This window comes from Mirounga leonina, unplaced genomic scaffold, assembly GCF_011800145.1.
Source record: "Mirounga leonina isolate KUSES-001 unplaced genomic scaffold, KU_Mleo_1.0 Mir_127, whole genome shotgun sequence".
In the NCBI taxonomy this organism is placed as follows: Eukaryota; Metazoa; Chordata; class Mammalia; order Carnivora; family Phocidae; genus Mirounga; species Mirounga leonina.
Window position 1 is genome coordinate 44,863,659 of NW_023270316.1, and position 24,971 is coordinate 44,888,629.

Genomic DNA, 24,971 nt, shown 5'->3' on the forward strand with positions numbered 1-24,971 from the left:
GAAGATGGATAACTTAAGGAAATAGTTCAAAAGAAAAGATGACTTTAAGAGGGGGAAAAAGCACACTGCTGTGTGGGAAAACTGCTTTAGCCTTGAGGCTTGACCTTGGGTTTACATAAGGAACTCTTGCACAGTTTCAGCTCAAGGCCCTTCATTGAAAGCTCTTGAAGTTTTTTCAGCTTTTTGGTCTTGAGTGCTCTTGGCCTTGCTTCCCGCCCCCAATGCCCTGTAGCTGATGTCCTGCCACTCTTTCCTACCTAGTGAAAATCCATGGACTCTTGCTTTCACCTTTCCAGATCTGCTCCTTCAGATTTAATATCCCCCCTCTTTGTTCAATGAACCTTAAAAATAACTGCTATACATTTATATTATTTTGTTATTTGTGTAAAGGTTTGTGAACCACAGACTGTGAACTCCTTAAGGATGTGGCCGAGCCCCTTCTGATTTTTGGTATACCCCTCTGCCACCCCGGAGCAGGCTCTCAGCACTTAGGCACTCAGCAGGCGTTCAGTATGTCCAAAAGGCATCCTTTTGGAACGTCATAGCTGCTGTTCTCACCTGCCTAGCACATTTTCAAGTACAGATCCTCGAACTACTTTTCCCAGTGGCCATCGCACCAGGGCCTCCGAGTGGGGCAAGACAGGGTTAGCGGATGATTTCACATTGCAGCGCTGCTCAAGTGGTGGTGCAGAGGGTCTCGCCTGCCGGCAGGAACCGCTTCTCCAAATTCCAAATAAACCCACACAAGTGACTTCTAGTAGGTTCTCAGGCTTTTCCGATCTGACCCCACCCGTGCCCTGAAGGCGAGCTGCCTGGACCGCCAAAAGAGTTGAATGGCGAAATGAACGGGCCGCACAGCCAATCATGTTTCGATCTGCCCGGAAAAGGCGGGTCCCGGGAATGTCATTGACAAAGCCGCGCGGGATTGGCGGGTCCGGAGCGGTCCGCGGTGGCGGGAGTTTTCGGATGTGTTGGCGGTGGCCCCGGCAGCAGCGGTTGGGCTGAGTTGGGCCGACGGGGCGGGCGGCGGAACCAGGAAGGCCAGTCCGCCGCGGATTTCCGAGCTCCCGTCTTGTGGCTCGCATTGCGGCCGCCTTCTTTCCGTCCCCCAGAGCTGCGGGGAACGATGGATCGGCACCGGCCGCGGCTGCACCAGCCGAAGCAGGGCTCCGCCGCCGGGGCGCCCTATCCCGCCTCCGCCGCGCTTCGCGGCTGCCGGGAAAGCAAGATGCCGCGCAGGACGGGCCCCCAGCACCCTCCGCCCGGCGCCGCTGAGGAGCCTGGAGAGAAACGCCCCAAGTTTGTAAGTTTCGCCTGGAGCTGTGGCGGGCGGCTTCCGCCTTGTGGAAGGGCTGCGGCTCAGGTGCCGGGATCCTTCAATAATTTCATTAAACTTTGACTTGGCTGACAGCCTTGGGTGGATCCAAGAGGTCTGGGGCGTGAGGATGGGTTGGGGGGGGCGGTAAATTTTGTTCTAGGTTTCTAGGGCTGCCAGTCTCCTAATAGATTGACGACGACAGGGTCCAATTCTGTTTGGATCCTCGGACAAACACACTGATCACTGTGTTGCCCCACACTTGTTCTGGCTGACATGAAAAGCGGTTCAGATGTGTCTGTATTGACGTCACCTAGGTGCACATTGCATTTTTTAAGTCGAACTTCTCCCCAGCCTTCTAGCGTCTTAAGAGTATGAGACATGGCAAAGTGAACTTTTAGGTGATAAGATTTCTTTTTCTGCTTAGTATTTTAAGCCACGAAGAACTTTTTAAGGTAGATGTAATTTTCCAAGTAGAAACAACTCGTTTTAAAACTTGGGCTATGTAGTCACTGCTAAGGAATGTTTTGCTTAGATTGGAAAGAAGTCTAAGTATTTGAAACTCGCTCTTCTGGTTGCTTCTCTTACTTTGGCTCCCAAGGGAGATGTTATGATCAACGGCTTGTGAATCTTCTTGTTGGTGTCAACTAGTGAAAGAATGCCTATTGATGTAATGCAATGATGATTGTTTTACGTATGTGTGTGTAAACAAATTACTGAAGGTTGATAGCTCTGGGGTGAATCTAACAATTGAAAATTTAATATTGGATCCGTCCATTTTACTTAGGAGTAAGGAAAACTTTTTAAGTTATAGGTAAAATTATACAGTACTGCATGTGCCTTCTGTGGACAAATAAACACTCATTAGGAGTTTAAGTCAGGATACACATATTAAGAGAATAGAGATTTGTAGAGGAGGAGTGAGTTGCTAAGTATAACAGTTAAAAATAGTGGTTGAATAAAACTGGGAGCACAGCTATGATATATATCAGAATACTGAAAATGAGGGACAATATGGATAGTTTTGCTAAATTAAGTATCAAGATGGCCATAGGCCAGGTGAAGTTTTGCAGGAGGATCAACTATGTTGTTATTGTTATTTTAACAGAGCTGAGGAATAAATAGGATTGAGTTAAACTGGCAATGCAGGATTCTAGCCAAGGAAAAGAATCCTGGGGCAATGACTTTTCTTCTTTTTAGAGTCTACTCTCTGTGTTAGTCATGTCATTCCATTTTGTTTCTCACTCCTATGCTCCAGAATGCATGGGATCTGATTTTCTGTGACTCTTCCAGCAAAGAGGTCATGAAAACAGAATCTAAGCTAGTATTTAGGTTTAGTTTCATTGAAGGATGTATCAGGTGATTTGGATTCTAGGCAGTTTTTCATTTCTTAAGTACGTTAAAAGGGTTATTGTAAAGATGAAATGACCTCTAAAAGCAATACTTTGAAGCTTTAAAGTTATAAACATAACTAAAACAGTGTTTGCTTTTATTTTTATTTATTTTAAGATTTATTTACTTATTTGAGAGCTTGCGCGTGGGTGGGGACAGGCAGACTGAGAGGGAGAGGGTCCCAAGTGGACTCTGTGCTGATTGCAGAGCTTGGCACGGTGCTTGATCTCACCACCCTGAGATCATGACCTGAGCAGAAGGTCCCTTAATTGACTGCGCCCCCCAGGAGCCCCCACAGTGTTTGTTTTTAGATAGGAATCTGATTTGAATCATGGCTTCATAATTAATTTAGAGGTAATTTGGACTATTGATAATTCCTGACACTAATTTAGATTCTTGCTTACATGGTAGTTTCTTTAGCTATATTTCCCATTTCACTAATTCTCTTACCAGCGATTTTAATCTGCTATTTAACTTGTTTGGAATATTTAAGTTTAGCAATTTCAGTTGACTCTTGAACAACATGGGTTTGAACTGTGCAGGTCTACTTACGCATGGATTTCTTACAGTACAGTACTGTAAATTTATTTTTTCTTATGATTTTCTTAACATTTTCTTTTCTCTAGCTTTGTTATAAGAATACAGTATATAATACATATAACATGCAAAATATATGTTAATTGGTTATGTTATTGGTAAGGCTTCCAGTCAACAGTAGGCTCTTGGTAGTAAGTTTTTGGGGAGTCAAAAGTTAGACATGAATTTTGACTGCATGGGGATCAATTGGTGCCCCTAACTCTTGTGTTATTCAAGGGTCAACTGTATTTTTTATTTCTGTAGGTTCCATTTGTTTCTTCTTCAAATCTGCCTGGTCATTCCTGATAGTTCTTTGTTTCTTATTCTTTTATATTTTTAGGCATTTCCTATGTGACTCTTTTTATTTGGTAGTTCTGGTATGTGCAATTTTTGGACTGTCTACATTGACTTGCACTCATGGTGGCTTACTCTCTCCTCCTGTGCTTGTAGATCTTTGTAAGCTCATTGCTTTATCTTAACTTATCTTCCAAGGGGTAGTGGGGATGCTTTTTTCCGGAGTGCTTTTCTGGGAGTTCCACTGAATTGGCACCACCTCTTATTGAAGTAGGACTCTTAGAAAGCCCAGGGTTCCATGCTTAGCCCTAACGCTGTCCCTGGCCTGAGGCTTAGCGTGCCAATCTTAAGGCTGCCTTCTAAGCAGCTCTTCCCAGTCAGTCTAGTTCCGCACTGCTCTCAGTCTCACCCTAGTAACTCTTGTTTTGAGGATGGAGACTGTCCCTTCCTCATGAGATCTCAGCAGTGCCTCTACACGTGATTGTTCTGTAGTTGGGTTTGCTCTACTGCCAGATGTCAAGTCGGTTCTTGGCTTTCTCTTGATTTCGAATGGAGCCATGTGAGCCTGCATCTCTTCGGGTCCCCTAGTCGTTAGGTCATGTCCTTGCTAGGGGCAGCTGCTTTTGACTGGAATGAGTAAGGTAGGTCGGTGATGTCACAGGAATAGGGATGATTTAGGTGTTTGGTGTTTTGCACCCTCCACAAAGCTGCAAGCTGGCGGTAGAACTGAGTGGGAAATTGGCCCCTTGCTCCAGTCGTAGATTAGGAAGGCACAGGCTCTGGTGCTCACTGAAATCCTGGTTTACTTTGAGCCTTGATAAAGCAGACACATCCTTGTTTTCTACTGTATGTATAGTCATGAGTCTCAAGTTACTTTGGCTTGTATATAAAAGTTTGTAGTACAGAATTTCTCCCCATAGATCTGTGTAAATAGTAGAAATTATTCTATTGTAAATGTATGCTAGTTTGGCTGCACAGGAAATCACCGACTTTTGGGCTGTTTGTGGACTAACCGACTTGATTTCAGTAGAAAATACAGTAAGCAGTGAGTACTGAGATGCTGGGGATAGATACTGGGGGACAGGATGCGACCATTGGAGGCTGGGAATGGGGGACAAGGCAGGCACCTGGACGAAGGCTTTGTGAAGGTAGAGTTCAGGAGGATCAGAACTTTGTCCTGCCCCAGGTCACACTCTTAGTACCTGAGCCTGAGTCTGATTTCCCTTCTAGAACAAAACAAAAGTCGCCCTACTTGTCATGAAATGCCTTTTAGTGATGCTGGGCACTTCGTTCCTACCTTTTACTGCTCTTAGAAACACAGTACAAGCAGTGGTGGCCCCCACATCCAGATTGAGAGCAGGATGTGTGGCTTCTGGAGAAGTTCCCATCTCTAGGCTATGGGCCAGTTTTTTGATAGGAGGCCTGTGCATTTGGTGATCCTCGTTGACAGAGCAGATCTTCTTTTTAATTAAGAATATCCTTTAAAACTTCTCACGGAGTTTAGTGTAAATCTTGCATCTAATCTTATGGTTTCCATCAAACGGATTGTTAATTATTGTTTAATTGTATCATTACAGTACCTTCAATTTTGGTTGTGATTTTTCACCCTGTCCAGTAATATCTGTGTGTCTACCATTTTGGGCATCATTAATAATAGTAGTTAACCTTAATGAATGAACCAAGTTCTGTACACACACACACACACACACACACTCTCTCTCCTTTAACCCTTACAACAACCCAATGAGATGTGTGGTATTATTAGCCTTGTTTGCTGGATGGGAAAAGCAAAGTGCAGAGGCTGAATTGCCTTAGGTCACACAGCTGCGTGTTGGTGAGGATGGGATTTGAACCCAGACAAGCTATTTCCCACATTTTTAGTCACTGTCCTATATTACTCTCCCATACTATTGGGAGTTTTAATCTTTATTACTTTTCTCATTTAGGGGCCATTAAAAATACTAACACCTTTAATGAATATAGAATTAGTGATTTCCTGATCATAGGCAGTTTGTGAGGTGGGAAGAGGTATGAGGTTGGAGAATCTTGTTTGTTGTACTGGGAACTTGGGGGGAGTTGAAATCAGAGTAGGCTTGATGAGATCAGTGCCCTCCTCTGCCCCCCTCCCCCGCCTCAGGTATATTTGGAGGCAGGTGTGGCGGGCTGAGTAATGACTCCCTCCCCCACAAAGATATTCATGTCTTAATCCCTGAAACCTGTGAGTGTTTCCTTCTATTGCTAAAAAGGACTTTAAGTTAAGGCTTTTAAAATGGGGAGATTATCCTGTATTACCAGGCTGGGCCCTAAATGAACACTAGGTGTCCTTGTAAGAGGGAGGCCGAGGGAGATTTGACTACAGAAAAGGAGAAGGTGATGTGACTCTAAGGCAGAGCTTGCTGGTGTAGCCCCAAAGCCAAAAATGGTGGCAGCCATCAGAAGCTGGAAGAGGGAAGGAACTGGTCTTCTCTAGAGCTTCCAGAGGGAGAGTGCTACTGCTAACACCTTGACTTGAGCCCAGTGAAACTCATTTCTGACTTCAGGCCTCCAGAACTGAGAGAATACATTTTTGTTCTAAGCCATCAAGTTTGGTAATTTGTTTCAGCAGCCGTAGGAAATGAACACAGCAGGTATGGTTCTGAGGGTGACCACACTGAAAGGTGTTGTTTAACAGTTTATATATGCGTGTTTAGGAGAACCATCAGATTCATCTAAATCTCTTCCTTGTTGGTATCATTTTATTTTGGACTGTTTGTGATTGGGGGGTGGATATAAGATAACAGTTTGGTCCTTTGGAATAGCAGCCAGAAGTTGAATTCATCTTGTTCTGCTGCATCATTTTCGTAGTTGCTAGAAAGCTGAGAAAAGGTGGAGGTGATTTCTGTGTGTTCTTTTTGAGTTTATTTCTTCATTGAGTCCTCAGCTAAAGTGATGCTTTCAGTTGTCCTAGAGTTAAATTGTCAAGAATTATAGACAGTGTTCTTATATGAAGGCTTTACGGACTTGAGTGTCTTTCATGTCAAAATCCACCTAACCCATCCAACATTGAAACCTTCATAAGGTAAGATCATTTATTTTATTCAGGCTAGTCTTCTAAGTAAATTGACTAAATTGCCCCAGACTTTTTTTTTCCCTGTTTATCCTTCCTAACAAGAGAAGTTTTTTTTGTTTGTTTGTTAATATATGATTTATCAAAAGAAACAAAATATATCAAGTGGCTTTTGGGAGTATGTTTAGCTGCTGAAAATAGATGATATATGGCATTTATTACTTCTGGATTACTCTGGATCTTTTTTGTGTGTGTTTGGTTGGGGGCAAAAAGGGGTGGGAGTAGGGATAATTGTCTCAGATTTAGAGCAAGGCTTAATTGCTTTTTTTAAAGACTCCTGTCTTTAATTATGAAGCAAGCAAACTGACATACATTTATTACACTGTGAAACCTTGCATCTCATTTAGTCTGTCTGTAGCAATTGCTTCTGAACAGATGTTACCTGAAACACCTTTGTGCAGTTGGTAGAATTCTAAAATTTGTCATGCTTTTATTATTGTTGTCATGAATTAACTCTACTTTATGGCATAACTTTATTGCTGTGTCCTAGAATCTTTATATATTTATTGCCTTATAAATCGGATTTAAAATTGGCTTTTTATATGGAATGTAAATTAACATGTGTATAACTTGTTTATGCTTGCAGAATAATACAAGAAAAAACTGCTACGTATTATACTAATGTAATTGTCTTTAACTCAGCACATAGTATCCTCCAAACCAGGAATGAAATGAATGCTACAGAATATGCTTACCATCACACTCTGCTTGTTTCTCCCAGAAACTAATTTGACTTTTAGATCTATAAAATATAGATGAAGCATAACCTTTTAATTCATGGGATATTAAGGATCAAAGCATGAGCTTTCTTTGAACAGGATCTACAAAGGTAACTTTTCTTTCCATAGCAGTAGGGTGGCATTGAAATACCTTACCGTTGGGAGTAATTTTCTCAAATAGCAAATCAAATAATCATTATTAACTTAGGGGAGGATTTAAGAGTTTCAGTAAGTTAAGTTTTGGTGCTGGAATATTTCAATTACTAGCTAATTAATGAGAACTGTTTGGAAATGCTTGCCATAGATTGTATTCTTCAGAAAGACCCACTGTCATCCTTTCTTTTCTTTCTTTCTTTTTTTTTTTTTTTTGCCATCCTTTCTTACAGTTTTTATAGAAGAGGCATTGTGAGGAGCATGTATGGGCAGTGATGTGGACCACTGTTAGGGCTCGAATCCTGCCCGTGTTACGCATTCACTTGGGCAACTTCCTTCTCTCTGTGCCTCTGTTTCCTCATGTGTAAAATGGGATTGTTGGGAAGATTAGAAGTTACTGTGTGATAGGCCTGGAATAGCACCTGGCTCGTTGTAACCACGATGTAAATATTTGCCATTTATAGGATTGTCGTTGCTGTCATCATCAGTAGTAATAGTAGTAGAAGTCCAATGTTTTCTAGATTTTAGGGCATTGGGGATATTACACTGGGTAGTTGAATTACTTCCGTATGCTGGAAACTCTTTACAGGGTCAGGCTTTTTCCTCGTGGTGTGTGGCGGGGGCAAAGTCCTGCTGTTCTCAGTTCTCCCCCTGGGGTGCCGGGTAACATTCGGGTTGATGCAGTCTTCTGGTTGAGATGGCTGCATGGTCAGAGCAAGGTTCTCAAGCTTTCTAGGGGTTATGTTTTCATACATAAAATGGGGATCATGAAACTATGACACTTGCATACAGATGAAACTTAGAAGAGAAGCATATGAAGGCAACAACCTCAGACTTAGGAAAAAAATTCTTGTGATGCTCCAATGTGGACTTGAATGATAATAAAAATAATGTTACTGATATATGTATAGATATAAACTAAAAATATAACTCCTTATGCTTATGGCTCTTTTACAACTATAAAACTCAAACAGATTTTCACATAAAACCCAAAACAAAACTATAAAACCAATAAAATTCAAATGAACAACATTAATTTAATGTGATTGATGATGTTTTGCTGAAATTAAGTCATTGTTGTTGGATTTAATAGTGGGAAGATATGTGTATGGTTTGCTGTTTTCCTTTCTGTCAGCTTGACTCTTGGATGGAAATGGAATCTCAGAGGCTGAGGAAGCAAAGGACAGTGACAAAGCCAAAGACTCAGCCCCACACTATTGGTAGAGACCTGACATCTACCATTACTGTCTTTTTCACAAGATCTTAACTTGAGGCTCTGGGTGAAGTAGTGAACTCTTATAAACCTGGTTATGATAAAATAATAATCTAGCCATATGTAGATACTTTCTACTCAATTGTATGAAATTGTTGAAAAGGAGCAGAAAGAATCGGAGCCAAGATCACTAGCATCTATATTCATTTTTTTTCTTGAAATTTACCTTGCCGTAGCTTTGAGTACATGGTTCCTTGAATAGTGTCATTTTGGAATTAGGGACAACCATTTGGAACAGAATTCTTCCTAAGTAGAGGAGATTGTGAAAACCTATGTATCGTGATTGATGTTGTTTGACCTTCTTCTAGTGCCCTGTTTGTGTACACACACCCCCCCACACACACTCACATGCAAGTGTGGCCACCAGAAGCCACACTTCTAATAGAAGGACCGTGGTTTAGAGTGGTCATTCAGATTGTCCAGATGATGCTTATTTTACTTCAAATGTTTAAGATAATCTTGGAAAAATACAAAATTTAAAAAGACTTCTGGACCTGGAGAGTCCGTGAGGGGATCGGCAGACTCGGTTTGAGGAATCCAAGGGATGACTTGAGAAGTTAGTCGAGTACTGGAACCCGGCAAAGGTTTTGCCCCTTTAGTTCTTCATCTAGCGATGAGCTATAAGTGATTAGTGTTTCTCAGGTGTGAAGAGGTATGCAGTGTGCTTCACAACAGTTTACTTCTTAATAGTCTATTAAGGGTAGATATTTCCTTTGCAATTTAAAAAAATATATATATTTTGTCATACAAAAGAAGTATAGAACACTATGTACTCACCAGTGTCAGAAATGAAACTTTATAAATCCTATTGAAATGTCTGTTTTCTCCTTTCCTATCAGTATTTCCTTATAATCTTTCCTCTTCATTTTCTTGAGGTAGGTGCTTACAGGGCTTTTTATTTATTTCATGAGGGACCTTCATGGGTTAAAGACGGCTAAATACCTGTTCAGCTCTCCAAGGAAATTATCGTTAATTCTAGGTTATTCTGGAAGTTAAAAAAGAAAAGCACATGCTTCTTTTGGAGTTACGATGTAGAATTTCTTGAAACTCTCAGTGAGATACATGGATTAGTCTAATTGTAAGATCCATAATAGTGCATTTATTTGGCTTATTTTATTATAAAGTATCTTCCCAGGATGTGGGAAGTTTATCCTGTAATTGCTGCATTTTCCTGAGGTGAGTTGTTTATTTGGGCATCAGAAAATGAAACTTTGTAACATTCAGTTTTTAACTAGGATTTACAAATTGGTGACATTAATTATGGAGTATACTATAGTATTAAACTGTTGTGTTGATCAAATCCTTGGGTAGAAAGCAATTCATAAGGACAATTACAATTCATTCCTAATGAAAAATATGACAGTCTGAGAAATGAACATGAAAACCAGAATGCACATAATCTGCAATCAGAAATTCAATGTGACAGTTTCATTTCTTTATAAAAGGTGATGGTCTCCAATTAAAACCATGCTCAAACTTCATTCAGCCTCCCTTTGGAAGTTATTATTTTGCTATTATTGATATGTTATTTTGTATCTTGAACCTGTTTTCACTTTATGCATGTGTTTGTGAGCTTTTGGAAGTCACTTTCTCTGCAGTGCTTGGCATAGGCTTGAGCTTACTGCTATAGGTCTGTGAATGCTTGGCTAATTGAAAATCTATGCAAAATTACTCTTGTAACCTTACACCACCTGGTTCATTAATCTGTTCATGATTAATTTAAATTTAAATGTTATTGATATACCCTAAATGTCTATTTATTTTTATAAAAGATTTCAGTGATGGTGGGGAAAGACCTGTAAAGGCCACCAGAAATATATCTGGGTCACCGGAGAACTGAGCCTGCCCATTCAGGCTCCTCCAGGGGCCAGCAATGTGGCTTGAGAGGTAAAGAGGGCTGAGGATGGATTCAGTGGATTCAAATATGGCTGTGTATCCTTGGGCAAATTAATGAACTTCAGTACCTCAGTTTTCCTATCTGTAAAATGGAATAGATAACCACAGCATGTCCACTTATAGCTTGTTGGGAGGATGAGTTGAGGTAATGGATGTTTCAGTAGCTTGGGCACAATGCCTAGCAGTTAATACATGACAGCTATTACGAGTTTTACTCTTTTGATTCTTTCTCAGATACCAGAGTAGGGGGGGATCTCATCTGTAGTGTTGAATTCTCTAGGGCTGGTCATTTTGAAGGAGATGTTACAGGATCTCAGTTATTGGCAGCATTTTGACCATTCTTTTCAGCTTCCCATCTTCCTTTCTCCTTGTGTTCCTGTGGGACAACCTGTATTGTGTCCAGGAACCCGACCTTAATTCAAGTGGGGAACACACCAAGAGGTTTGGTTCCTGGACATACTCCCCTCCTCTCTGTTTCATCTAGATCTCCAGCCCCTTGACCTTGCCTCTCTTTCCCTGTCAGTTTCCTGCCGACTTTTGCTCCACACTATACCCACACTCCACTAAAGTAACCCTGGCACTTTTGAACTAGGATGCCTCCCATTCCTCACCTCCTCAAGCCTGACACAAGGTAGACTGTAAATAAATAGAATCTCTGGTTTCCTTGTCCATTTGCCTCAGATCTCCAAGCCTGGAGCAAGCCGACAGGCCCTCTGGGTCTTGAACTGCTGCCTGGGGGTGGAAACCCTCCCAGCTATGAACTGATTCCCTTACATTCAGGGATCTATGGGCCTGCTGACTAGCTGGGTCCTCAAAGCTGCTAGATAATCATCATCACAATAGCTACATTTATTCAGCTTTCCCAGTGGGCTGGGCACTATTTGAATCACTTAATCCTAATTCACTGCTTTGAAGTAGGCACTCTCACCACCCTTGTGTTGGACGTGATGGAACTGAGGTGGGGAGAGGGGTTTGGGGCCTTTCCTGAGCTGCAGCAGCTGGGGATAGGGGGCGAGGAAACCAGCACAGCCGGGTCTAACTCCAGAGCCCTGGCTTTGAACTAGCTCTCTGGTTACCTTCTTTTTCATTTCTCTTAATGTTTATGCTAAACCGTTATCATCACTCTCTTTACCTTCCCTATGGGCCTGATTCCTTTTTGTTGTAAATAGTTTTTTAAATTGAAAAAGTAATGTATACACCTCTTAAAAAGGCCAGCAGCGTAAGAGTACAGAGCGAGCTTCCCGAGACTTCCTTGCGCCCCAGACCTGCCATTCAGCTTGTTCCCGAACAGCGGCTGCGGTGACTTCTATTAATTTCTTTTGTATCCTTTAATGATATTCTGTGTGTGTGTGTAAAATACCCACTTGTCCCCACACGGGAACATTCCACCGCTTTCGCTTAAAAGATCTTAGAGATGGTTACTTCTGACTCTTCGCGCTCCCCTTGACACCTTCTTCAGAGAGAAAATAAAGGTCGTTTTGCTTGAACTTGCACAATTTCCCGCTGTCTGCACCTGTAATCTTCTCTATTTGTAACTCTTCCTCCTTTCCCCTCCAATATCCACAGAAGAAATGTCTGTTTTCCTGTTCAAGGTTAATCCCTTTACCTCTGTTCTTGACCAGTCCCATTCCATTAGGTATGTTTCACTCTTTATAGGCTGCATTCTCCAAGAATGCTCCAGTCCCTCTCATTATAAAAGAAAAAGCAGAAGCAAAACCAAACAGCCTCCCTCTCTGACTTTCTCTTGATCCTTCTCCCTCTCTGAATACTATGCTCTGCTTCCTTCCCTTATAGTCAGTTAGTTCTTTTCATTTATTCAGTAAATATTTGAATGCTCTTTATACCAAAGTATAGCACAGGTAGACACAATTTGGTCCTTGTCTTCAAGAGGCTCCCATTCAGTCTGGTATGAAGAGAGGTGTGAATCAACAAGTGGGAAGTGTTACCAAGCAGTCCATTTTGTGCCATCTTGAAGGACTCGGGCTCTGAAATTAACCTGGATTTAAATCCTGCTCTGTATTTGATAGCTGTGTGACCTTGGAAAATTACTGTGTTTTTTGTTTGTTCCTTCATCTATGAGATGGGAACAGTAATACCTATGTGGGACATTGGATATGATGATTCAGTGTGTTAGAATGGGGGTTGACACATAAGTATTAAACAGCTCTTAGCTTGTTGCTGCTCTTAGGATGGCATTGGCAAAGGTACCAGTAGAGTGTTCTCGTCGAGGAGGGATTCAGCCACCTTCCAGTGGTTCCTCAACCTTGCCTTTGCTTCTGTTCTTTCCACTGAAATTGCTTTGGCAGATCAACAATTGCGAACCTGGTGGCTGATTTTCAAACTTCATCTTACTTAACTTCACACAGGATTAGCACTGACCTCTCGCTTCTTGAGACCTTTGCCATGACGTGTTCTTCTCTTCTGATCTTTGCTCATCTTTCTTCTCACCCTTTTAAATTGGTGTTCCCAAGTACTGTCTCCGACCATCTTCTTCCAGTTTATACCTCCTTTCAGCCTGAGCTTGTCCATTTCTTTAGCTCTTACTACTACCTAGATCAGCGTTTTTCAGGAGGACTTTCTGTGATGAGATAATCTGTCCTGCTGTGTCCAGTTTGATAGTCACTAGCTGTATGAGGGTAATGTTCCCAAATTGCTGGATTTTTAATTTGGCTTAATTTGAATTAATTTAAATAGCCCTATGTAGCTAATGGCCAATGACAAACTTTGACCTACATTCATTTTTAAAGGGACTGCCTGTGGCCCTCAGCGTCTTCTGTAAGTCAGGCTGCCTACCGGTGATGTGATGATTCATTCCTGTTGGAGAACATGCACATCTTATTCTGGCCAAGATGATGCACTTTCATAGCCTCTGATGCCACCATCAATGATAGTTTTATGAGCCAAACAACATCAGCAATGACAGAACCAGTCACACCCGTTAGAAGGGCTGTCATCAAGAAGACAAGAGATAACAAGTGATGGTGAGGATGTAAAGGGAACCCTCATGTACTGTTGGTGGGAATGTAAATTGGTTCAGCCACTGTGGAAAACAGTATGGAGGTTCCTCAAAAAATTGTAAATAAGACTACCATATAATTCAGCAGTCCCACAGGATATATATCCAAAGGAGATGAAATCAAGATCTCAAAGAGACATGGCACTCCCATGTCTATTGCAGCATTATTCACAATAGTCTAGATACGGAAACAATCTAAATGTCTAAATGGACCAAAAAAAGATGCAGTATCTATACACACACAATGGAATATTTTTCAGCCATGAGAAAGAAGGAAATCCTGCTCTTTGCAAGAACACGGATGGACCTGGAGGACATGTGCTTAGTGAGATAAGACAGATATTGTATGACATCACTTATCATGTGGAATCTAAAAAAAAGCCAAACTTGTACAGAGAAGAATGGTGGTTAACGGGCCAGGGAGGTGGGAGGGATGGGGGAACTGGGGAGATGTTAAAGGCTACAAACTTCCAACTAAAACATAAGTTCGAGATCTCTAATGCACAGCATAGTGATTAGAGTCAACAATATCATCTACTCCAAAATCGCCGAGACCAGATCTCAAATGTTCTCACTAAAGAAAATAAGTGATAATTATGTGATACAATAGAGGTATAACTAAAACGATGGCGGTAATCATTGCAATATATAAATGTATGAAATCACTTTGTGTACCTTAAACTTACACAATGTTAAGTGTCAGTGAGATCTTGAAAAGAAATAGGGGAGGATTATCTTCACACCATTGCAAGATCTGCAGTCCTGAATAATTTGCACTAGGCTATTAGGATCATGACTACGACTGTCAGTTGAAGACTTCCCCATAATCCTTGTTGGCCTGTTTTATTGGTGTCCTTGAATGGTGCGATTATCAACATGAAACTATGGACTTTTAGAAGTACTTTGCAAATATACTTGGGTTATTGTTAGAGCTGAATTTTGGCATCGCTGGAAGATTGCCAAGGGCAGTTTAGGCTGTAGTTGCTTGAGCTTGCAGCTTGACTACAGAACTTGGTGTGTTCAACACCTAATGTGTGACATAGAATGCTCCGTGTTGGAATTTCACTGTGTCGTGATATGTCACAGTGCAGATTTGGTGCAGTATTGGGCTGCTCTCTGATCCCAATCAAGGCTTTATCTTTCCAGATTCCTCTGGATGACAAGTGCAAAGAAAAGCATTAAGATGGGAGAACCTGTGTATTTCAGTATGGGTAGCCCTCGCAGGACAGTTACTTTTGGGATATTATTTTTTGAATCACCAGAAAGAGAAAATAAGTGACCTAGGCTTTTTATTTTTTTCTCTAGAGCCTGTTGGATTGTCAACTCACTCAGGGCAGCTGCAGTGTTTCATAGGTCTTTTTGGGCCAGGCCTAGTGTGTTGTCGGCTTAGCTTAGATGCTAATTATATCCAGCTTGGTTAATATTTCTAGAAGAAATGTAAAATGAACTACATTTTATGCATAATACTAGGACTGAATGTAAGAGTTGGGATTGTGCTCTTTTTCTCTGTTTTTCAGATGTTAACTTTGTAATATGCAATCATCCTTTGGGCTCATTTGCAGTGACAAACCAATGTAGACACTAGTAACAAAAAGTAGTAATCAAATTATGCAAGAAAATTTTTTGGTGATTTAGTTATTATAGAGTTCAAACATCATCAATAATTAAAAGTATTTAATTGTCTTTGATTGCTATTTCCCTGTAATTTTTTATTTGGATGTGTGTGTGTGTGTGTACGTGCATTTTCTTGAATGTGGATATTTTTGTGGCTTATATTTTAGTCTGAATTGGGAGGGCATGGTTTTCTAAGGCTTGTGGTATATACTGCAGTTTAAATTCTACGAATTAGAAATAAAAAAAACTATTCCCTCCATCTCTATTATACACGTAAGAGAGCAACTTTAAGACATAAATGGGGAAACTCCCTGGCAAAACATATTCTTGGGGCACCTGGGTGGCTCAGTGGGTTAAGCATCTGCCTTCAGCTCAGGTCATGATCCTGGGGTCCTGGAATCGAGCCCCACATTGGGCTCCCTGCTCAGAGGGGAGTCTGCTTCTCCCTCTCTACCTCTCCTTCTCCCTCTTCCCCTTCCTCTGCTCATGCTCTCTCTCTCTCTCAAATAAATAAATAAAATCTTTTTAAAAAACCATATTCTTGTTAGTCAGTTTATAGAAATCCCAATCCCACCCCCCCCACCCCCACCCCCAGCTTCTTATAGTCACTCACCTGAACTTTTAAGATATAACTTTGTGGTCAGTGTTATAACACTTAATAATCATCCAGTTGTAATTATGCTCATTTTTCTTGTTAAGATTTCATTTTCAAATTTCTTTGCCTCAGAAATTGCCTTGTTTCCACTGTGAGTCCTTCCTAGATTTGATAACAGCAGCTATCCCACTGTAGCGGAGACTGAGGGAAGGGAAGGGGAATGAGTCTGGGTTTTGGAGTCACAGTGACCAAGGGTCCATTTCCAGCCTGGCCACTTTTCACTCTGACAAATCCCTTCTGTGACACTTCATTTTCTGATGTCTAAGATGGGGATAATGGCTAATTAATAGGATTGGTGGGTGTATTGGTGATTATGAAGGGTGCTCAGGAAGTGGTGGTGATCATGATGAGGCGGGTTATATCATCTGGGTACTGGGGGAGTCTTGGGTTGTCTCAGTCAGAGCCTATTTTGGCTTAAAGAAACAGACCCCCCCCCCCATACAATATCTAGTTTGAAATTGGAAAGGGCAGTTGTAAAGATACAGAGGGGTATATTCTTGGATCAAGCACAGTAAATGTAGCTGGTCCTCCCAAGGATTTGGAACCAAGAACTGAGAGCTGGCAGCTTCTCTCATTCTCTCTTTTTGGGGGTCATACAGCCTTGTTTTGCTTCTCACTAGGCATTTGTATCTCCGCAAAGCACAGCTTCTGTTTCTTTGATCTTCACACAGCCAAGCTCAGAGCCTCACGGTTCCAGACATACATGCTCTTGACCCATGCGAGAACACATTCTCATTCTCATCTCTGAATCCCAAATCCAGATTTTTGGTAGAGTGAGGATTTGATTGGCTCTGCTTGGGTGTAGGGGTTGAGCTCTGCTCACATCTGTGGTCAGGCCTGGCTCACAGAGAACAGTGAAGCCTTCTGGGTCCACCCCAGTGATACGGAGTTCTGTGCGTGAGGTCGAAAAGCCAACAAATATCTACCATATCGACACATGTGGGTCTTTGGAGATTCCTTGATGATAGTCTTGGAACTGGAAGACTGAGTTCAGAAGAGTTTGTCCAAGTTAGTGGTTTTTAACCCAGGTTGCCCATTAGAGTCACCTGTGGGAGCTTTACAAGTATGTGTGACAGGCTCTACCTTTGGGTATTCTGATTCAGTTGATTTGGAATGTTAAGAAAACAAAAACTCTTCAGCTGATTCTCATGTGTGGTCAGGTTGAAAACCACTGACCTAAAATGTTCCCTGTACTAGGTCTAGGCATTCAAAGATGAGGGAAACAAGGTCCCTGGCGCATTAAAAACAAAACAACAAAAAAGAAAACAAAGTACATAAACACAAACTGCAAGCAATGATCAGCAAGGGAATTGTAAACAAAGAGCTTTGGATGAGAGAGGTGGGCTCATCATTTCTTGATGATGATGAAGAGTGACCCACCCTTACCACAGGTTTATACGTGCAGTACCTACTCAGTATGTCTGCTTACCTCCCATCTCATTCACCCATCTAGCTGTCCCTGTCCTGAGGCCCAGGCTCTGGGCATGGCCTTGGGAAGCTGCCACTGCTTGAGTTCTCAGCCCCAAAGAAAAATGGCAACACGTGAGAGGCCTCAGCAGCTGTGAAGAGAATGGTCCAGTATAACTGAAGCCCAGCAAGTAGCACTGCTGGCAAAATGACCATGACAAAAATCCTGCTCTCAGGAGCCCACACCCACTTTGGGGAGGGGACCTGCACACATTTACATCAATAACAAATGGATTTCAGTGGATTAGAGGATGATTTCAGTGCCCAGTGGGAGGAGACTGTTGGATGTGGCCTTGAGGAGAATGATGGTCACCTGAACCAAGGTGATACTGGTGGGGATGTTAGCGGAAAGGAAGGGGACTTGATGTGGCTTTTTCAACTAAGGCTCCAGACAGGCCTATGAGGACAGACGCTTCCTACTCTCCTGGTACCGGGAGAAACTGAAGCTCACAGTTTAAGCGCCCAGGGTCACACAGCTGATCAGTATCTGAGCTGGATTCCAATCTAGGTGAGTTAGCTTCTAGAACCCAGGCTGTTAGCCTCCTGCTGGGTAATGCAGGGCAGTACATAAGAGTCATAGGAGAGGCGTGCTTGTGGGAAAGTTAGAGAACATTCCTGAAGCAGGCGGTGTTTGAAGGTGAGTAGGTGAACGTACAGGGTAACAGAAACAGCCAGAGCACGGGTATGGAGAAGGAAGGGACTAGGACAGCGTCTCCGTCAGAGCCCAGACAGGAAATTGAAACATTCGTCGGTCAATTTAACAGGGGAATTGCTTACAAAAATGTTGGGGAAAGGGCAAAGAGGGGATGTTGTCTGAGAGAGACCCTGCAGCGGGGCTCAGATATCTGTAGGAATTCGGCCATTTGGGACCCCCTATGGGAGGACCCCCTAGGGCTGGGGCTCAGACTCCGGTGGGATCTGAGAGATTAGGTTTAATTAAACTGCTGTAATTAAATTTTCTAACTTTCCTTTCTCCAAACATGCTTGGCTATTCCTTCGACTACCCCCCCCCACCCCATCCCCTAATTCTATGTTAATGTAATAGAACTAGCTGAGTTGGTCCAAAAACTGCCTTTGTGGGCTTTACAGTGTTTTGAGAGTATTTCTAATACTTAGTAAATAACGCCGGGCAACGTGGGCCAACAAGCCCCTTAAAGAGCCCTGAAGGAAATGGTTGAGAATAGCCCTGTTGCTTTCGTGCCTCTGGGGCGTCTGGTATCCTGTGCGGATTCAGCTGTTGTTGTCCTGGTTGAGTTGATTATTCATAGCGTGTTTTAGTACTTTTTGTGTTTGTGACTGTTCCATTAGAGGAGTAGAAAAGCCCTTGGCCTTAACACGGCCTGGCGCCCACCTGCTGCGGCCCCTCTCTTCTGACTTTGGCGTGTTGGCTGTAGCACAGATTCCCTGGTCCTTGGGCGCCCTAGACCTGCTCTTTTCCAGAGGCTGTTTTTCCTCTGAGCTGCTTTCCTCGTCCACACAGCTTCACCCTTAGTCCGCTTTCAGCCCTGCTCCAACGCCACTCTCAGGCAGGCCTCTGCGGGCCCCAGCTCCCCACGTTGAAAACTGCAAGCTGCAGAGGCTCCCGGCTGGCCTCCTAGCCTCCGCTCTCCTCGCCGCTGCTGTTCATTTCAGCAGAACAAGCGTCACCTTCCAACATCCTCTGTAACTTCTTTAAGGTGTTTACCGTCACTTCCCCAAGAGAAGGAAAGTTCCTTTAGGACAGGAGTCCTTGTTTTATTTACCAGTATACTCCTTGTCAAGAATCTAGTAATGTTTAATAAACATTTGCTGCTTGCCGGCCTTCCGATTCTGTTACGCTGTCAGAAGAGGAAATTTTCTGTTACAGGTTTTACCCAAATCATGGCTGAAGATTATAGCCATGATCGAAGACAAAAGTCAAATTAATGTTTGCATGTTAATAGCATGTATTTAAGCAGATGTAATTAGCAAGGAGAGCTTGCTTTGCCTTCTGGTCACCATTGAACACCTCTGATGTGTGCTGGTTTCAGGGTCTCTTCTTGTGGTTATTGCTGCTCTTTTGGCTTTAAGCTCCTAAGGGCGGGGACCGAGTCCTCTTCGTTTTTGATGTACTGTCTTGCCCATGTTGGCAGCCTGATTGTGCAGTAGCAAGATTAAGAGATTAGGTTTTTGCTTGAAATCCTAAGTCCTATTTTATTTTGGTACCATGTCCTCCTTTGCGTGAAAAAGTTATCAGGTGAGTGGTATTTACCTTAACATTCTCAACATAGCATGAGATCGTTTACATTTACAATAAGGAAAAATGCTAGATTTCTTTTATCTCTGCCATTAATAAGTGTCATAAAATAGAAAAATAAAGCTAAGTCAATGTTATTGCCACAGAAATTGAATTTGTGTCAAAAGGATTTGTGCTTGTGATGTAGTGATTTGTATATTTTTCTTGGAATTAAGTCTAGCAGGTGACAACAATAATTCACAAAACCAAGGAGCTTTTTGAAATTAATTTATATATGAATTACAAAACTAGTGAGTAATGTGCTTAATGTATTCTGACATATTTGAAAATATGCATTAAAAAACCCTAGCCTATTAAAGCCTGTGTTTACAATACTAGATTTTTTTAGATTTTTTTAACTACATACATTATTATTTGAAAAGGAACTTATCTATATTTTCTGCTTGGTGTGGAAAGTATTATCCATAGTAATGTAAAAAAGCTTTTCTCATTATAAAAATAAGCCTATTCTAGGCAACTGGGAAAATACAGGAAAATGGGAAAAAAATTGCTCCAAATCCCACAATGTGGATATGTAAAATTAAAAAGGGTTCCTGTCTTTTTTTTTTTGCATAAGTGTGTATTAATGGAATTGGAATTATATCGCATATGCAATTTTAAATGCAACTTTTTTTCATGTAACAATTGTAAGCATTTTCCTATGTCATTATAGTCCATATGGCAGGACTATAGTTATTTAATCATTCCCATATTCTGGGAAGTTTTAGGTTGATTACAACTCTAGCTATTTAAGATAAACTCTATAGTAACAAATATTTGTGTAAACCTCTGGTTTTTCTAATTCTAGAAGTAGAATTACTAGGTTAAAGAATGTGAACATAGAATTTATTTCACCAAATCATTCTCTAAAAAGGTTCAACAAAACTTAATTTCCTTACGGTGATGTTAGAATGTAAAAAAACCCCAAAAAAACAAAATCCTTCTTGAACAGATAAAGAATGATGCATGGTGCTGTTAGCTTTGGGAATATTCCGTCTACGTTTGTGTCATGGACCAGACCTCTAGGAGACTGAATCACGCTCAGAAATAACCCAGTAGTTTAGATAAGTTTCAAGGTAATTCTGGAAGCCCTAGGACCATTTCCTCCCGTGAATACTTTAAATACTTTTCAGCCTTCTCCGGATGACTGTAAAGGTCTTGGATTCTGGTGACCTAGAACCAAATCTACTTGTAGAGCAGCTTAGAGATTTGAATTGCCTTTCCTTGGGCCCATTGCAGAGGAGTTTTTGATCTGGTAATAGAGGTGGAAAGAACTGGAACGGCTGAGGACGACATATTAAAATAGGTATTCAAACTGTTACTAGGATTAGCCGTTCTGTTTTCCCTTTAATTTTACCTCACCGTTGAGGTTTATTGAAGGAAAAAAAAACACTGGAGTTCTATTAGAATAAAAAGACTTGTTAGGGGCCCAGCTCCTGTGATGTCATCTAGGAGAGAGGTCCAAGTAACAATCTGATAATTGGTTTTTCTAGAGAGGCGGTGGTTTTCTAGCAGTTGTTACTGCCTTTTGATCCTTTTGAAAACCTTGAGTTATCTTAGAAATTAATTTTTTCACTTCTCTGAATACTTGAATGATGTCTCTTCCTGAAAGCTAATATTTCTCGATGACTCTCCTTTCCCAAAGAAGGAATTATGGAGAAGGGAGGTTGGATTCTGGGGTGGGTGAGAGCAGAGAAGCCTGGGGTAATGGCCAGGTGTTTATCTTTCTGAGGTAGGCAGGGTTTGGTTTTGAATAAATGAACAGATTAAAAGAAGGTGGGGAGTTTTTACTCCTTCTCACCTGTCCCTAACATCCCTTACTTGTTTCCACCTGGGGCTAAAAATACGACCACATGAAGAGCCAGTCAACTTAAAAAGCTTTTCTTTAGGTTATCAAAGAGCCAGCTCTACTCTTATCCTCGGTGCTATGAAAGCTTCAGTATTATTTTTGGACACTTCTGAGCTGTTAAATATGGAGCCCTTGAATAGTTTCACGTCTAGGTATGCTGTGTCGTTGCCTGGGAAATGAACCTTAGGCTCTGTAGGTGTGGTTAGTGTCATGATTAGTAATATTTCTTTACATTCCTGCAATCTTTACAATTGGCATTGACATTAAAACAAATAGGTGTGTGGACCAGAAATGTTGTTAGGATAAAGTACATGTTCTTATTTGGTGGAAAGGAATCTGGAATTGGAAGCAAGTCTGAGTAGTGCTTTAACATAACCTCACCCACATCTTCTGATTAAAAGAAGATCGATCCGTTCTTCCTTTTGGGTGTAACTTTGTTGTCAGTCCGTTATGGGCTTTTTTGACAAGGAAATAGTGTCATGGCCCGGTCTGATCTAATGAGCAAGCTTTGATCCTTCAGTACTAAACCTATACTTAGAGGTGGAATTATTGTACCTTTAGAGATAGACTAAGCATTTGAATAAATGATGCAATAATTCACCCCCCCCCGAGAGTGTTGAATTCTCATAAAACAATACTAATTGGTGTCTGTCCCAATTGTACCAGCTCAGTCTTACTCACTTCTTTGAAAACGGCTTGTACTTCCTACCTGTACCCTTCATTTAGCTTGTTTCAGGGACACCGGTTTTCAAGTGAGCCACCTAACAGGAGATTCGAATGTGTGCAGGCTGAGGGGCTGTTTCACAGCTGGTGGTGGTGGAGTGCAGAGCGGGATTTCTCACGGGTCCTGGGCTGGTGGTCACATTGTCTTCAGGGCCCCTGGAACCTGTGGGTGCCTAAGCCCCACTTGAGACCTACTGAATCAGAATCTTGAGAAGCCGAGACCTTGTCCTTTCTCTCACAGAGAAAATCTTGGTGTGTTCTAGTGCACACAAACAAGGTGAAACCAGGTGGCCGAGATGAAATTTGGGTCTTAGGTGCCTTCAGAGGCTTTAATCTTACAGGTTTTCCTCATTAATGGCTCCTCATAATGACCCACTTAAAGGATGTAAACTGATGAAATTGCAACAGCTAAAAATTATTTTTTAAATGTTATTTGGCTTTGACAGTGATCAGACCTGCTAGCTTGACACCTGGTGGTGACTGCCATGTAACTAATGACATGAATGGACAGATCCTTTGCTCCCTGCTAGTTCCAATGTGCTAACCAATGAAAGGAAATATAAAATTGGCTAAAAGTCTTGGGCTATAGCTTAGAATCTTTTTTTAAGTGTATGTGGACCTTTGGTTTATATGTTGCTTTGTATTATATAGTTTATCTGGTCTTGTTTATTTCCTTGTAAACTAAGTTGGTTGGGGAAGGACCTCTTGATATTTACAGCATTTCTTACAGTGCTCTGAAGCTCTAGATCTGTTTTTTTGACAGCATGTACGGTCTTCAATAAAGGTTTTGATGCCTTGCTTAAATGCGAATATAGAGACCTCTATTCTGTATTTCTACCTTTTTATTCTTTTCTTCAAAAGAACATAGGATCCAAAAAAAAAAAAACTATAAAGGCTTTTTGTCTTTCAGTTCCAGAGTGATCCTCTTGACCATCCATCCTAGGAACTGTCATTAGCAGAAAACATTGTTCCTTATCTATATGAGGTGCTCCTTTTTAGGGAGAAAGTAGAATTAGCAAATTGAGCAACATAGGAACACAGGAAGAAAGGTGAGTTTTTTGGCTCAGGAAAGGAGCCCTAATGTGCTTTAATACCACACCTTAACCATTTACCAATTGTTCTGTGTACAGAACTGTTTTTGAAATTACTGCCAGTTTCATTTATCCCGTTGCCATAAAGTGTTATAACACCATACAATCAGAGACCAAATAATGTAACTAAAGGTCACAAAATCACATTTAGGTATGAATGTTTTCATAGTCTAGAACTGTATGATTTCCATTTCTGTGCATGTGGAGATACAAATATAATCCTAAAAGTTTCTATTACGTTATTTTTGAAGTGGTCCTATGTGCTTCCATTGAACGTTTCCATTTCCTTCTTGGTGTGGGTCTCAGCAAATGCTACTCATGAGCTGGATTGATGGGTGCAGTTCCTATTTCCCCCAAGCAGAAGCCAGAGTAAAGAGCATTGCTCGTAGCTATAAAACGAACAACTACATTTAAGTGTCTTGGCTAACCAGACATATAAACAGTACCTCGAGTAGCAGTATAAAGGCAGTAACTTTTTATAACGAAGTTCTTTTCTTTTTCTAATTAAGGGATGTCACCCTTGTAGTTTTATATTTACTACAAGAAGGCCGAAACCCCGCAGAATTATCTCCGGGTTTTATGTCCATCATTTCCTCTCCCCCTACCCCTTCGACTTTTCAGAAGTCTGTGATCTAAATGTTGATGTAATGTCCACTTCACAGAAAACTTGAATTAATATTAGCTTGCAAACATCCTACAGAAGGGTACCACTTGATAAAACTGTACATTTAAAAAATAGTGTCTATTTTTTCTTTGGGTCATGTTTGAAGTAGATGGATTGGACATTTCAGTTTTTAGGGGCAATTATTCATGCTTTGACCTACTTAAATTTTTAAATGCTGACGGGTCTTTAGTAGTCTCAGATTGCATGCGTGTAAACAAATAGCTATGTAACTTCTTTTTTTTTTTTTTGAAAGCTAAATCTTGAAGTGAAAGTTAATCTGGCTTCACTGTTTTGATATAGGAACCAGAATTTTTAGATTCGTTTTACAGCTGTTTGCTCTGTTGGTCACTACCTGCGGTCCTGTCGTGGGTCCTTGAATTTGCCATCATTTCCTGCCCTACTGGCTTCTCTGGATCGTGGTGTGGGTAGTGGGGAGAATTGATAGGCGAGTGCTTTCCAGAGAAAGAATAGGAACTGGCTTCTTGCTTTTCTCTGACTGTTGAACTTCCTTCACTTGGATCCTTTTGAGTTTTCTTACCCCTGTATTATAATTCTGTCATAATTTGTCACATATTTTTTTTTTTAAAGACTTTATTTATTTATTTGAGAGCGAATGAGAGAGAGCACATGAGAGGGGGGAGGGCCAGAGGGAGAAGCAGACTCCCTGCCGAGCAGGGAGGCCGATGCGGGACTCCATCCAGGGACTCCAGGATCATGACCTGAGCCGAAGGCAGTGGCTTAACCAACTGAGCCACCCAGGCGCCCTATTCTTTTTTTTTTTTTTTTAAGATTTTATTTGAAAGAATGAGAGAGCACAAGCACAGGAGCAGGGGAGAAGCCGACTCCCTGCTGAGCTGGGAGCCTGACCCTGGGCTCGATCCCAGGACCCCGGGATCATGACCCCAACTGAAGGC

General features: G+C 41.5%; 1 protein-coding gene across 1 annotated transcript in view; it reads left to right on the top strand.

The window, feature by feature from the left end:
* Positions 1–1,058: 1,058 nt before the first annotated feature.
* DIAPH3 (diaphanous related formin 3) overlaps positions 1,059–24,971 on the top strand; it is a 485,828-nt gene continuing 461,915 nt past the window's right edge. The window contains exon 1 of the mRNA XM_035003260.1: positions 1,059–1,303. Coding sequence (XP_034859151.1) covers positions 1,127–1,303 — 177 coding nt within the window. The 5' untranslated portion in view covers positions 1,059–1,126. The remainder of the gene's footprint in view (positions 1,304–24,971) is intronic.